General features: G+C 40.1%; 1 protein-coding gene across 6 annotated transcripts in view; it reads left to right on the forward strand.

Annotated features, from left to right (window-relative positions):
- The first annotated feature begins 280 nt into the window (after positions 1 to 280).
- stxbp5a (syntaxin binding protein 5a (tomosyn)) overlaps positions 281 to 14,775 on the forward strand; it is a 104,455-nt gene continuing 89,960 nt past the window's right edge. For 4 of the 6 annotated variants that reach the window (XM_017423294.3, XM_017423296.3, XM_017423293.3 and 1 more), the window contains exons 1-2: positions 282 to 889; positions 3,190 to 3,287. In XM_017423294.3, the coding sequence (XP_017278783.1) occupies positions 752 to 889; positions 3,190 to 3,287 (236 nt within the window). In that variant the 5' untranslated portion in view covers positions 282 to 751. Of the gene's footprint in view, positions 890 to 3,189; positions 3,288 to 14,775 lie in introns of all 6 variants that reach the window. The other 2 variants (XM_017423292.3, XM_025007461.2) reach the window with 2 other exon arrangements.

Raw genomic sequence — 14,775 nt, forward strand, 5'->3', positions numbered from 1 at the left:
GAGATGACTTATGTTGCGAATTGGTGCTATATAAATAAAGGACCTGAACATGGCGAGTCTTCTATGTCTCTGTCAGAGTAGTCAGGATGAAGCTGCAGTGGAAAGAATGAGACCGAAGCACCGCTTTGTTTACTTGTAGCATCCCAGCATCACCAGGTGCAGTGGAGCAAAATCAGCCCACTAACGTGGCTGCGATCCGGAGGGGAGGGGGCGTTGTGGATAGATGCAGATGGAACCAGGAGAGAGAAAGTGGGCAGGCAAGGTGGCGGGATTTTAGTTGAACCCTTCATTATGTCAGACATGCGCAAGCGCGTCAGCGGCAGCAGCAGCAGCAGCAGCTCCACCACCTTCATCACCATCACCGCCGCTGCACCGCGTTTCCGCCTTGGCTGAGCGGCTCGCACCGCCGACAGGACAGGACAGGAGAGGGGAGGGAACCCGAGAGCCGCCGAGACGCAGTGAGGGGGGTGGTGGGGGTGGTGGGAAACACAGCGAGCAAATTCCACCCGGACACCCCCCCCAGCAGCCTCCACCTTTCTGCAAGAGGCGACCTGTGCGGCGCGCGCCAGAATGGAGACACTGCGCTAAAGGACGGGCACTAAAAATGTGAGGCTCACGGGGGAAATCAGAGGAGACAGAGAGCGCGTGCGTGCGCGCGAGCAAGAAAGTGGCTATCCCCCACCCTCATCATCATCATCATCATCATCTGTCTTCTGCGGGCGATTTCAGTTCCGCGCTCTGCAGCGTGACAATGAAGAAGTTCAACATCAGGAAGGTGCTGGACGGGCTGAAGGAGGTGTCCTCCTCCACGCCGTCTGTCCAAGTGGGGCCACAGGAGAACCATCTGGTTCAGGAGACTCTCCAGTCCGACCATTTCCAGCTCTGCAAGGTGGGGGACATCATTTCGGATTGTTGTCAGGCTCTGATCTCTTGTGTTTTTGAAATGAGCTCCACAGAATTATTGAATTTATGGCAAATCATTTCACACCCCAGTCTTCCTCGAAAGTATTTAAATACTTAAAGATTTTGTGTTTGGATGGCAGATTCTGTGGTGAGTGCGCTCCCCGACCAGGCAGTGAACAGTTTTCGTTTAGACCCAAAAGCATCCAGTCACAGTGTGATGATTTTGCACAGTGTGTACTAACACACACACGCTGTAAAATCCCAGAGTTTGCTGGATATGCGCATGGCATGAGCTGTCATATTAAGGGGCTGGGCCGAACTGATCCTTTTCTTGCATAATCTGCTGGGACTGGATTAACAAAAGGCTGGTCATGATGGATATGTGTGTGTGTGTGTGTGTCCACATTTTGCTGTTCACTCACATTTTCCTCCCCTTAGACCTCTAAACACATTGCTCCATCTCAAGGTCCCTTGTCCTGCAGGGACTGATGGTGCCTGAAGCAACTGCAGGACTGTTTAGCCAGGGATAAAAAGTCTGCCTAGATTTGTCACATTAACAACGGATGGGATAATTAAACACTCATAAAATTTTCATGCTGTTCATGTAACATCATAGCCCACTGCAAAGTTAATTCAGCATTTCCCCAGTTGTGTTCTAATGACTAGGTGTGGAGTTTTAATAGACCACACTGTGCACTTGCTATTGATTTTCCCCACACATTTGACCTGCATGCTTGTTGCAGGCTCAGCTCTGAGTTATTTTTAATAATCTAATTCATTTTTAAGTAGATTTTTTTTACAAATATAGGCTTTTCTATTGTTTTTTTGCTAACGTAATAGTCAAAAATACGTTAATGTTGCCATCACTTAATGAGCCTGATCGAATGGAGTCTGCATAGACACACAAATGTTTTTTTGAATCTCCCCAAATTGAAGACATAATCTGCAAGAGGTAATATTTATCCTTAAAGTAATAATTCGAAAATGAAGGGACCTCCATCTTGCATGCCAAAGTTTTAAACAAAGATCTTACCTGATCTGTTTGGACTGTGTTGGGGATCACTCTTCACTACTACCACACCAAACTTTAGCTCAAAACTGACAGAGTTAAATCATTGCCATTTTTGCTGTTCACAACAGTTGATTTAGCTGTAACAAATATCTTTAACTGGGTTGACTGCAAAAGTGAATGCCAAAGTTTTAAACAAAGATCTTGCGGCATCCGTTAATTCTCAGAGTATGAGTTACGGATGACTCTCTGCTACAACCACACAAGATTTTAGCTCAGTATCTGTAAAATGAATTGCATTATAGCCATTTTGTCTAAGGTCATTTAGCTGTGGTGTCCATCTTGAATTGGGCTGACTCCAAAGGTTCTGAGAATTTTAATGAAAAAACGTCCATTGGTTCGTGAGATAATGTGTCTTCTAGCAAAATAACTCATGCGCACACACATGGGCAATTACATGATTGCCCTCATTTCACGGTGGCAGGCAATAATAATCTAGAGTCGACACACCTGAAGGCTTGAAGGAAATGGCGACAGCTAGAATACCTACAAGCACCAGATAGAATTGTCTTCGCTCAAACGTCTGACTCCCTCCTAGACCTTTACTGTCTGCCTGGACAAAAGCTGTCTGTAATGTTTCTCTGTAAGAGAAGCAGGTGTCTCTGTTGCTCTGAGTGCTTCTTATGTAATGTGCTTTAGCCTTCTGCCACTAAGCAAACAAATCCAACAGCCCACCAATGGTTGACTGATGCCATAAAACTACAGTCACACTAATATACTAAGTGAGAAAGACTTTTCAGTGTTGTTGTTAAAAGTCTCTGCAACAAATAACAACCAAATGCCCCCTTATTGATGTATTTTATTTCCAGACTTCAGTGTAATCACGACTTCATGTGGGAGGCAGCGAGAGAAAGACTCCATAAAGAGAAGGGAATCAGCGAGAAGAAATCTGAAAATAGGCCCGTGATTATAAAAGAATTTTAAATGTTAGTCTGGATATCAACCTGTCCAGAAGAACAGGGGACCTAGATGCAAAATTATACACAGACATCATTTCCTCTCAGTCATATTCTCTTCAGCATTCTAATCTTCATTTTTCAGTTTCATAACAGTTTCCACATCCATCTGGAGCATTTGTTTACCAAAGTCAGGTGTGTGACATCCTCTGACAAAACAACACCCCTGCTGTGAAATGCAAATTGAAATTCGCTCTCATCAAATGTCCTTTTTTTTTTCTCCTTTTCTTTCCTTCCCCCATCTTTCTGCATATATACCAGACTGTTCGTCATGGCTTCCCCTATCAGCCATCAGCGATGGCTTTCGACCCCGTGCAGAAGATCCTGGCCATCGGCACCCAGAGCGGAGCTCTCAGATTGTATCCTTTCAGTTCCAGTTAAGTTGTTGTAGGGAGCCGTGGCAGATCTGTTGGAAGGCAAAAACAGGTAAGTCAACAAACATCTGAGCTGCAGATGCACAAATCTGTGCAAGCATCTTGGGCCAACCTACGCTTCTTCCGATTTTACTTTAAAAGACTCAAGGTTTTTATTCCTTTTTAAAAATATTAAATATTCTTGGATAGGGCTGCATGACATGAGGAAAACATAGGATTACAATAATAATTATTATCAGCTGTAATAAACCCACATTTTCCTCACTTTTCTAATTTTCTTCTTTCACGATGCTCACAAAAGGCTCCATGTGCTTTAACATTTTGGCCACTGTCATCTAAACTCTCTGTCACAAGTGTGGGACTGCAGCTGATTGACAAAAATATTATTGGCTTGCAGTTTGTGTCTGCAATTTATCAAAAATGATTTGTGATATTGATGTTTCGATGTCACATTTTTAAATTAATGTGCAGCCCCTCATCTTGGGCAACAATTTTGAGCTAAAAGCTCTTTAGGAAACACCTTGATGTTGCAGAAATACTATTTTACGCCTGTCAAACTGTGTTATATTTGTTAGATTTTTCTTGATGCAGCTAAAGAAATTAAGACATTTTTTTGCTGCAACAGATTATTAATAATACTGTAAAATTCCAGAAGCCACAGTTCAAAAATGCTACGTTGGCTGCCACGTATAGACACGTTGGTTTATTCCTTGAGTTTTAGAGCCTTTTTATTCCTGAATGATTCAAGAGTCATTGGTTTATCAAACAACAGCTCATGTTTTTGAAAATGTTATGACACTATACTGAAGGTGAATGGAAAAGCATCCAAAGTATAAAAAAAGGCTTTCTCAGGCTTTCAGAAAGCATGGAGAATTATTACTCAAGACCACTTTAAAAAATACAAAGTCTGTTTTTTCTAAAGAAAAAATGTAAAAAAAAAACTGAGGTGTAGTTCAAAACTTTTGCACAGCACTGTAGGTTTGTTTGATTTCAGTGTATTTTTTGAATGTGTTGAGGAGGTTTTGATGGCTCGAGCTTGCAGTTCTGAAGCATTCATGCTCGAGAGTCTCATTGTCGGGAATGTTATTTTTAGTTTGTCTGTATACTTAAGTCCAACTTGCAGATATAACCACACGACAAGTTCATGAGATCCACTCTGAAACTCTTGAATCCATCATCTCAGCTGCTTTTACAGACATCGCTGTATTGTTTCCCTGTACATTTCCTCACATTATTTTAGGTTGCAAAAAAAAATAAAAAATCACCCGGTTAGGGACAAGCTGAAATGACGCGCCACAAATCAGCACAAGTGGGTTCTTTTCTCGGCCGCCTTGCAATATGAAGACGTTTGCAGAAACAGGGACAACAGCTTGCTATGAAATGACACTGCAGGGAGCCGTATAGCTTCAGAGAACGCCTGCAAAGCCTGTTTGTGTGAGGCTGCTTTTACAGGTCCTCCATGTGTTCTGCTGCCTGTCCAACAACCTTTGCCAGCTCATTACACTGTGATGAAGAGCCGTCCTCTTAGTTGTCTCTCTTCCCCACCTGCTGCTAGCCATGCCTGTGACTCAGTCTTCACCTATGCAAGAAAATGGAGAATTTGGAAACAGATTCTCGCCGGTAGTCAGGAACTAGGCAATATGCATTCCTTCAAGGAATGCATGTTGCCGGCCATGTTTTATGTCAGTTTTAGACTAAGATCATTCTGTTGTGAATGATCTTCTACACATTCTCATGCTGTATTACAAGATCTTGTGAGATGTGTTAGTCTTCGTAGTGTATGTTGTTAGTGACTCTCAGCTACTACCACATCAAACTGTAACATTTGACTAATATGTCTGTTTACTAATGTTGATTAGCTGTGGTGAACATCTTGAATTATGTGGTCTCCAAATGTAAATCAGTTGTAGATGTACATTCAGTTATTACTTTGAAATCCGTCATGCGGTTCACAAGATATTTTGCTGAAAGACAAATGTGACTCCAGTTGTTAATGCCAACGTTTTTTAAGCATTTTGAGAGTGTCAGTAGTTCATGAAATATTTTGCTACAAAGACAGAAATTAACACACACATACACAGACACTGGCAAAAACACCAGCAGTGGGCTATAATGACTAACCCAAATGTCTTCTAGAAATGTCTAATAAGTCACAGATTTATCTAAAAGCCGAACCCATCTAGAGCAGGTTCCTCACATATTGGTAGACAGGAGCTGAATTCCCTCCTCTGGTAGAAGCTCGGTGTTCGGGCTTCTGCAGGAACTGAAACACTGGAGCTTAATGGGGCTTATCTGTTACTTGCTGCTACATTCCGTCTTAGAATAATACAAGAAAAAGCTGCAACTAAGAAGGCCGTCAACCACAATCGGCTTAAAGATCAAAAATGCATTCTCCCTCAAATAATCCCGAGTCAGTTTACTGCCAGCTGAAAGTGGTCACTTTGAATTTGAACGAACAGAGGAATGTCTTGCGTTTGAGCGATGCGGATCAGAAAGTTTTTTATCAGAGTCAGGTGAAGGTGAAGTGGGAGTCATCTATCGGTTCTGTGATGCTGCTTCTCCTCCTCAGCGCTCGTTCTTTATCTGATGACAATGATATTGTCATTGCACAGATGACGGAGGCATAATGGAGGTTTAATCACTCGTAAATTTTACATCGCTGCTCTGCTGCAGTTTGGATGTATTTTAGTTTTGGCCTGGTTGCAGGTTTTGCTAGTGTTATGGGATTTTTGTGTTGATACACATCATGTTTCTATTTATTTATTTATTTATTTTTTTTGTTTGTCTCGATGGCCTGCCAGGGTATTTGGCTTTGGATTTACAGGAAATGGCAGATCAAGGGTCTCAGCCTGGCAGTGCAGCAGAGGACTGAGAATTACAAGAGAAGCCAGCATGTACCCTCGGAGGACATGTCTGATCCCTCTAGGCCAAAACAAAACAAACAAAAAACCAATCACTTCAGTGATTCCCTTCCATGAACTGTCCCATGTGTTTCAGCTGGGACACTGACAATGAACGATTTTGCTGCTGTCTGGGGGAGGAGAAGAGGGGAAAAAAGACAGTGAAGAGCAGAAGCCCAAAGGACAGGGGAGAGCAAGGAGCAGGGAAAAGATAGGAAGGGCTAGGGGAGGCAGGCTATCCCTTTTTCAAGAGCTAATGGCCAAGAATAGAATCCTTATTGATCTGTGTGTGGTAATGCACTGATTCAGATAGGCCCAAGTGCATACACACACTTTATCTCTCTTTCTCGTGCACACACACAAACAGGCAATTGTTTTCTGTACAGTATAACTGCAGTATAAAGAAGCCATGAGTCTTAGAAAACAGGTTTTGCTACACAAGCAGTCAACTCATATTAGCTATTCTTGGAGTTACCTGTGTAATTTCTACAATAAGCAGGAATGCTGTGTGTTTAAAAGTTGCTTGGTTATTTCGGAATAAAGATAGAGATAGAAAAGGACAACATCAAAGGAAGTTCTCCACTTTTTGTTTTATTCGTTCTTGATTTCTTGCACAAAGACATGTATGCTACAAAGCAAGTTGGTTACAGCTAGGCTTTTTGTGTTAGCTGGCTCATCTAAACCCAAAACTGCACTCATAGATGATGGTAGTATGATGTGGGTTATGATCTGTCTTTAACTCCGACTTTCCTCTTTGGTTTCTTGATGTATTCCAAAGAAAGCAGGCTTTTTTTGCACACAGAAAATTAAAATAATAGCTGCAATAAATCAATAAAAGGAGAATGAACACAAATTGTCCCCACACTTAATTCATAAGAATAAGATTTGGGAACAATATCAAAAGCATGGCAGGTAAAGCATTGTTGTTACACCTGGGACATGAGAGGAATGCTGCAGAAAGTAAGTGAATGACAGAAATCGTCTCAAGTATGAAGGTAAACTTTAAAGGTTTGGCTCTGACTCTGACATGCAAAATATGTCACTGGCTAATTCAAATAAAAATCCTGTTTATTGAACATTCTCTGTTGTACAAAGGTAAATTGAGTTTTCTAAACCTTGTTAAATCCTATATCAGTAGTTTTAATGGGCTTTTCCCCCCTTGCTATGGTGTTAATTCAAGCTCCTGGGGTGGTACAAAGTTGGTCATTTAGGTTTGTGAGAGTAAATGAAGTTTGTAAGCATATTTGTCAGATTTCTTTTGCTGAAAATCAATATGAGTTCTGGTCAACCTGGATCATTATTTTAAATGTATTTTCCTGTGTTAGACAGTGGTTATAGCTTCTGCCTCATAGCAAAAAGGCTGCAGGTTCAAAACTTGACTGTGTTGCATGTTCTCCCCGTGTGTTTGTTGGTTTTCTCCAGGTACTCCAGTTTCCTCCCACAGACTGAAAACATGCATATTAAGTTAATTAGTAACTCTAAATTGCCACAATGTATGAGTGGGCGCTTGAGTGGATGTTTGTCTCCGTGTGGCCCTGTCATGGACTGGCAACCTGGTCTCCATGAACACAAAAATAAGGAAGGAGTGGAGTCAAGTTTCTCAGTATCTTTCTAAAACCAGCCGGACAAAAAGAAAAACTCAAAAGGCAGGCTTTTTCAGAGTACTTTGATAACATATTCTTTTTGTATGCTGAGCAAACCATATCAAAACATTTCATTGAGGTCTTAAATTACTGTATACAAAATTGTAAAAATATTGTTTAAGACAAAACAGTCACATTGCACCACCGTTTATATTACAGTTTTATTATTCCTTGTGTGGGCTTGCTTTCTAAAGCATCACACAACAGAAGATCTAGTGTTACAGAGAATTTTGGAAACTTATCATAGATCTGGAATCATTTATATGTTTTTGTGTTTGCATGCGTGTGTTTGCATGTTCCCATGGTGGTCTGCAGCTGTTGGTGGAAAAATGATTCTCCTTTTTACTGGTGGTGGTCTGAAGAAATGGCAGCATCATAACTCATAGAGTCCCAGTGAGCCAGTAAGATGCAGATCAATAGATCAAATTGTCAGTCCCCGCTCTGCCCGATTATCTCATCGACAGACACGAAACATCATGGTACACACACACAGACACACACGTGCACGCGCAGTTATTATTTGAGCACACACATTCAGAGGTGGCAGATGTACAGTAACACACATTTGTGCATTCACACATGCAGACACAATGGTAGATGACTTGCAAATGATAATCATTTTAAATATTGTATGTGTGCTGACATACACAAAGGGGTTTGCACATGCACACAGACGCTGGTGCAAACATGTTTGCAGAGCCAACTTTGGACACACACAGACTCCGCAGTGACTGCTGGGACTGATAGTAGTCCTGCACAGCTTCTGGCTGTGGCACAGATTGACTATGACATATCTTCATCATTAATCTTCCTTCTGATTCACTCAGTATCTGCGCTGCCGTTCAAGCTTTTCCTGCAGTCACAGGAAAACCTCAACGAGCCATGAGCTGTCTGACTGGACTGCAGAATGGGAACAAGTTCTTTGTGTTTAAAGCAGAAAATGTTACCCAAGGAAGCAAAAAAAAAAAAGTTCCTTCTGAAATCCACCAGGCGGATGCATTTATACAGTGTGCATGTTCTGAAGAATTGTCAAGGATGTGATCTCTTGTTTCACAGAGTTGTTTGCTTCAGCAAAATCTGTTGTATTTAAAAATGAATGGTTCTCCAAAGATTTGCTTTATCATCATTATTATTTCTGCTTATTATGATAATGGATTTTGAATGTAATGAGACATAATGGTGACTCTTTGCCATTTTTTCTTTGCATATCTTCAGCATCTTTAGAGACTCAGGAACAGTTGTACTATTTCTCAGGGTCATTTGTTCATTAATTTATTATTTTTTTCATTCCACTATGTTAGACATTTTTTTTCCTTGTGCACTTCTAATTTGGAGCGGAGGAGGAGGAGGATGTCTAGTTTAGGAACCTCAGGGTCTCATTGCTGCATTTTCTAGGCTTTTGGCATCTTCTGGCCATGACCTTCAGTGTGCACTGGAGCTAGGATGAGAGTTGGTTTTTCCAAAGCTGTGGCTGTGGTACTTGACCGGAAAAAGGTGGATTTGTCCCTCTGGGTTAGGGATAAGTCTCTGCCTCATGTGGACATGTGAAGGAGTTCAAGTATCTTTGTGTCTTGTTCATGAGTGATGGTAGAATGGAGCGAGAGACGGATGCACAGATCAGGGCTTCATCTTAAGTAATGAAGGCATTGCTACATTCTGTCATGGCAAAGAAGGAGCTGAGCTAAAAGGCAAAGCTCTTGATTTACTGGCCTATTCATTTTCTAAACCTCACCTGGAGTCATGGGGTATGGATCATGACCAAAAGAATAATATCCCCGATACAAGTGGCTAAAATGAGCTTCCTCTGTAGGGCAGCTTGTTTCAGCTTTAGAAACTCTGTTAGTTTGGAGTAGAGCTGCTTCTCTTCTGTATTGAAAGGAGTTAGCTGAGGTGGTTTATGCATCTGATTCGAATGAAACTTACTGGACGTATTATTATATATTTTTTATATTTATCCCACCTGTTAAAACCTTGGTATCCCCAACCCAGAGCTGGAAGAAGTTGCTAGGGAGAAGGATGATTGGGTTTCTCTTCTTAAACTGTTGTCTTTGTGAAGTGACTGTAGATGAGCATTTTAAAATGAAAGGATGGACTCCTTATTTAGATTTATAGTTGCCTGTTAACTTTGAGCTTTTAAACATTCTAAGTAATGCAATGAAGCCAAAATGTAGCTTTCCAAAAATGTACCTGATTTGAACAACTTTGTCTATCACTTTTATTCTGCATAGAACATGTTTTCTGCACTATATGTAGCACTAAAATTGTTTTGAAAATGTTTAACCTTGTCCTTGGTGAGCCTTGGTATGCTGTAGCAAAGGCTTGTTAAAGAATAACAGGATCATACTAAATCAAAAGGGGTTAGTATTTCATCCCATTTGACCTTCTTTTACTTTGCACACAATTGGAGCAAGTATACAAGTAAATCAAGAAGAGAGAATAGTTTGAATTTAAGCCATCTGATTAAATGTATTGTGTGACTTAACGAGTGTCTGAGTGTCCTAAATTTGCTGGTCGCATCGAACAACTGAACTTTTTCTCTCTCAGATGGCATTGTAAAAGCTGTTGTGAGGAAGCCCGAGAGTATCTCAAGATTTAGCTCTCAGGTTAGTTTGGTCCACATCAGCTTTGCAGCATTATTGGAACATGGGAGGTGAGAGACTGTGTATTGTAGTGAAGCACGGTTAATCAAAGACCTCTTGTGCACCAGGTTTCATCTTCCAGAGGCTCTCGGCATCCTTTATTCTGTTGGTTCTTAGAGCTGGGAAACTAATTTTGCAGCATCAGCTCCACAACATTGCAGTTTGCTGCCTCTTTCTGTCTGGTGTCTAGTGTGTCTGCCTAATTCCTTTTGCCTTGACAAGAGGGATCGAGGTTTAGATTGATTAAAGTTATGCTGCCAGATTGATTTCCCTTAACAATTATGTGTTAATTTCACTGGCACTTTTTCGTACTTTTGCTCCTTGTCTCTTGTTTCTGTTTACTCCTGACTTGCTAGAGATGATAGTTCTGTGTGTGTTTGCTTTGTGTGTAAATAACGGACGACCTTGAGGATTGGATATGTTTGACCAAGTAACTACTATGTACAAAAACTAAGCCAAGGACAACAGAGGCAGCCTGTCTTTTCAGTGACTCATCAAAACTCAGAAGCCCAAAGAATATTTTTGATCACTTGAATACAGTAATTTTGAAGACTGCAGAACAATGTCTTCTGTGAACAGAAGAGTGTCATTTGTGCACAAATATTTTGTTTGCTGTTTTTATACTTGAAATTTTAAGAGTTAAAATTATTAATGAACCAAATTTGATCTAAACATTTATTGATGTTTCTTTCTGCAGTGAAGCATTGCTGTTCCCTGCCGTCTTTGTCTGAACACAATGAAAATACAAACAAGGCTGCAGGCAGCGCCTCTGTATGGACATGCGTGTGCAATATACAGAAAATCGATGCCCGAGAGGTCACCAACCTGTGCATTAATTGTTCCCTACAGACAAGAGGTGACACTTCAGTGGCTCATTGTCAATAAGCTGTTATCATGTGGGCAGGAGAGAATAAAATGATTCATGTATTTACACAGAGTGTACCGCGCTGAATTAGTTCTACCCTGACCTCTTTTGGACGGGCAAAAATCCATTGTTTTCTATCAGGGTAATGGTAAAACACCTTCACAGGACTTACTCTTTTTAAGTAAATATGATGCGTGACCACTGTGATAGAGATCAGTGTGGTAAAAAGTAAAGTCATGCAATTATACATGCTCTAAACAAACTTAAAGTGAAAGCTACAAACCTGATTTATGGTAGCAGTCAGGACAGTTATAGAAATGGAAAACTTTAACTTTACCAATAAATTTAATAAACATTAATGAAGCAGAAAATAAATATGCCTTTGAGAGATTAAAGGGGAGTTAGGGGTGGAGGGGTACGTGTTGTAGGTGTAAGGGCAGTATCTCACTTTGCTGCGACTGTTGGAGACTAGTTGGCGTCTCTAAATTGTGAGAACATGCTGTAGGTGAATTTTTTAGCCGCAACCTCACTGAACTGTTTTCTACTAAGTGATCAGTGAGCTGTATGGCTTTGCTTTGAGTTGCCAGTTTTGAAAAAAATCACAGCCTGTGCTAAAAAAAACGTTATTGGAGGCTCTACCCACATCATACTCGCCTCGGCCCACTTTATTCCCACCATAGCAGCGGCACCCATGTTTATGATTTATTTTTCAGGAGTAAAATTTTGAAAATAAGATGTGCAGCTTTCGACAAATTAAAAAAAAAAAAATCATAGTGTATATTTTAGAATCGTTCAAGATGCGTGCAATAACTTTGCAACTATTTTGAGGGAAAATTTGTTTCTCAGCTTCTTTTGAACAGTTCAAGTAACAAGGCTGTGAGCCTCTGCGATGAGGAAACTGAGAAGCCCTGGGAATGTTTCAGGACTCCCTTGCGAAGGCCACTTGCCAACAAGTCTTCAACAACTGCAGCACAGTGAGATACAATCCTAAAGAGTTTCTACACTTTTTCATAATGAAGAATAGCCGCAGCTTTTTAAAAGCAATAGTACACAAACTATTTATAAATTATTTATAAATGACAAAATAATAAACTAGAAATGTGTGTCGAAGTTTTGTAAGGCTGAAACCAAGCTTTCCAAACACTCTCTCAGCACAATTACTAATCATTTTTGAGGCAGTCTAGCTAAAGCTTTTGCTTTTATAACCCTTTGTATGAGTTTGTTCATTGTTTTACCTGACTTAATTTGACTTGATTCCAGATCAGTCCTAATCTCAGAACAGTGTTTTCATCAGTTTACATGCTCTAATCAAAGCTGTCGATCAGTGTTGTTTGATTTACGACAGAATTTGTGCCTTTTCAGCAGTGCTGAGCTCACTTGTGAGAACCATGTTCCTATTGTATTGATTTGTACTCATATTAGTACAAATCAATATGCTTCTCAGTTGTAGAAGGGCTCTCATGACCAAAGGGTTTGACCACTGCCCCGTCCCTATACCACAGAGGTCCCTTATGATGAAGAGTAAAATTTTCACTGTAAATACTGTATCCTATACACTATAGCATTTGTTTAAAGTCATTGATTTCAGACTTCCTCATGCAGGACTTCTAACGCTGTAGCCTCTGGTAACAATATGCCTCCTATTGATTTTTGTTTCCAAGTCTGAGGTTCTCATTATTTTGACACTTTAGTGAAATCCCCAAGGAACAGAGGCTGTTGTTTCAAGAAATAGTTTAGACAGCAGTTTCTTGACGATCAAAACAAATATTCCAGATGGACCTTTTTCCAGAAATACAGCAGCATTTGGTCGAGTGAAAAAACCAGTTGTCTGTGACTTGGTCAAAGCAGAAAATGACATCAACTGATTGCTTGTCAGGTGATTTTAAACATCTCCTCATCAAGCATTTTGTAAATCCAGTGTCTTTGTGTCGGTTAGCAAGTTGACTATAATGCTAACAAAGGATGACCTGTATGAAATTATTTGAGACATTTTTCAGGACTATATATCCTAAAAATATTTAGTATACATGGCATGTGCCAGTGAATGATGGCGTCTTGTGACATTATCATCCACAGGTCAAGTTCTGCAGCTCTTCATGTAATCTGTTGTCAGAGAAGTGATTTAATGTTCAAAGTAAAATGTCATTTTATGTTGAAATGAAGATCAGTTGTGTTTGTTCTCAAAGTGACCCGACGGAATAAATACTGTAACTATAATCAGCAATTAGAATTAGAAATGACCTAAAATAGGCTCTTGCATTACATCGGTTTTTAGCGCTTGAGACTTTTGTGGTTTTTGCCTGACATTGTTGGGACTAGGAAGTGTAGCAGGGTTGAGTCAAACTCCTGCTGTCAGGTTGCCACAGTCCCCGTGGTGCTTGTAAGGGGACTGGCTTACAGAATGCTGTGAAGCACAAAGATTTTGTCATCTCGCTTTTCTGCCTGCCTTTCATCTGACCTCCGGGTCTCCACGGGGCCACAACACTACAACCGCAAAGGATTTCTTCCATCTTTTCTTCTGCTGTTGTACAACATTTTGCTTTTTAGAGACGTAATTGTTTTGATGTTTTGCAATGATAAGAATTATTTTAATGAGATATACAGATTTGTTGTTATTATTTTTCCCTCCTGTGCGGTCCTGGTCTCTCTGCTGATTCTCTATATTTCATTATTTTTGTGTAGCTGCTGAAGATAATCTGCAGACAATCTGGATCAGAGGCTGTGCTCCTTTCCCATGATTGTTTCATATGTTTTCGTTCCATTTCTTTTTGTAACATTATTTTCTGCCAAATGCTTTACCCAGACGGAGGTTTTTGTCTCAAGGGGTTGTCTGATTTCCTTATATTTTGTTCTTTAGATGCATTTTATTTCACCACAATGTCTATGATTAAAAAAACAAACAAACAACAAAAACAAAACATAAGTAATAAGCAATTAGATTTCTCTGAACCATTATACAATGCACAGATGGATCTGCCTCTTTTGTTATTAGTTTAAACAATAATGCAGTCGGGTGTGCTTTACATCCTGTAGGGCTTACTATTAGACTGTCAGATGCTTTTATAATAAAGATTTTATTATTTAAGTATTTTGAAACTAATTAAAGCCACAATTTAAGTTATATCTTTAGCATTCATTAAAGATTATTGCATTATTATTGCAAGATTATTTCATTCATTTTTTTACAACTGCTTTAACCTGCTCATCCTCTCCCAGCTGTCACTGGGTGAGAGTTGGGCTCAGTAGATGAATCATGCTTTTGGCTTGTGTTGCAGCCAGAGGTGGAGAAAACATTTAATTGCTAGCAGAAATGATTTCCTTCACAAGTTCCCAATAAAATATATAGGATTAGCAATGCACTCTTAAAACACATGATGCATATTTGCAACAGGCAGTTGGAAGAGAAATGTTTTTTTTTCACAGCAG

This window comes from Kryptolebias marmoratus, linkage group LG19 (assembly GCF_001649575.2).
Source record: "Kryptolebias marmoratus isolate JLee-2015 linkage group LG19, ASM164957v2, whole genome shotgun sequence".
In the NCBI taxonomy this organism is placed as follows: Eukaryota; Metazoa; Chordata; class Actinopteri; order Cyprinodontiformes; family Rivulidae; genus Kryptolebias; species Kryptolebias marmoratus.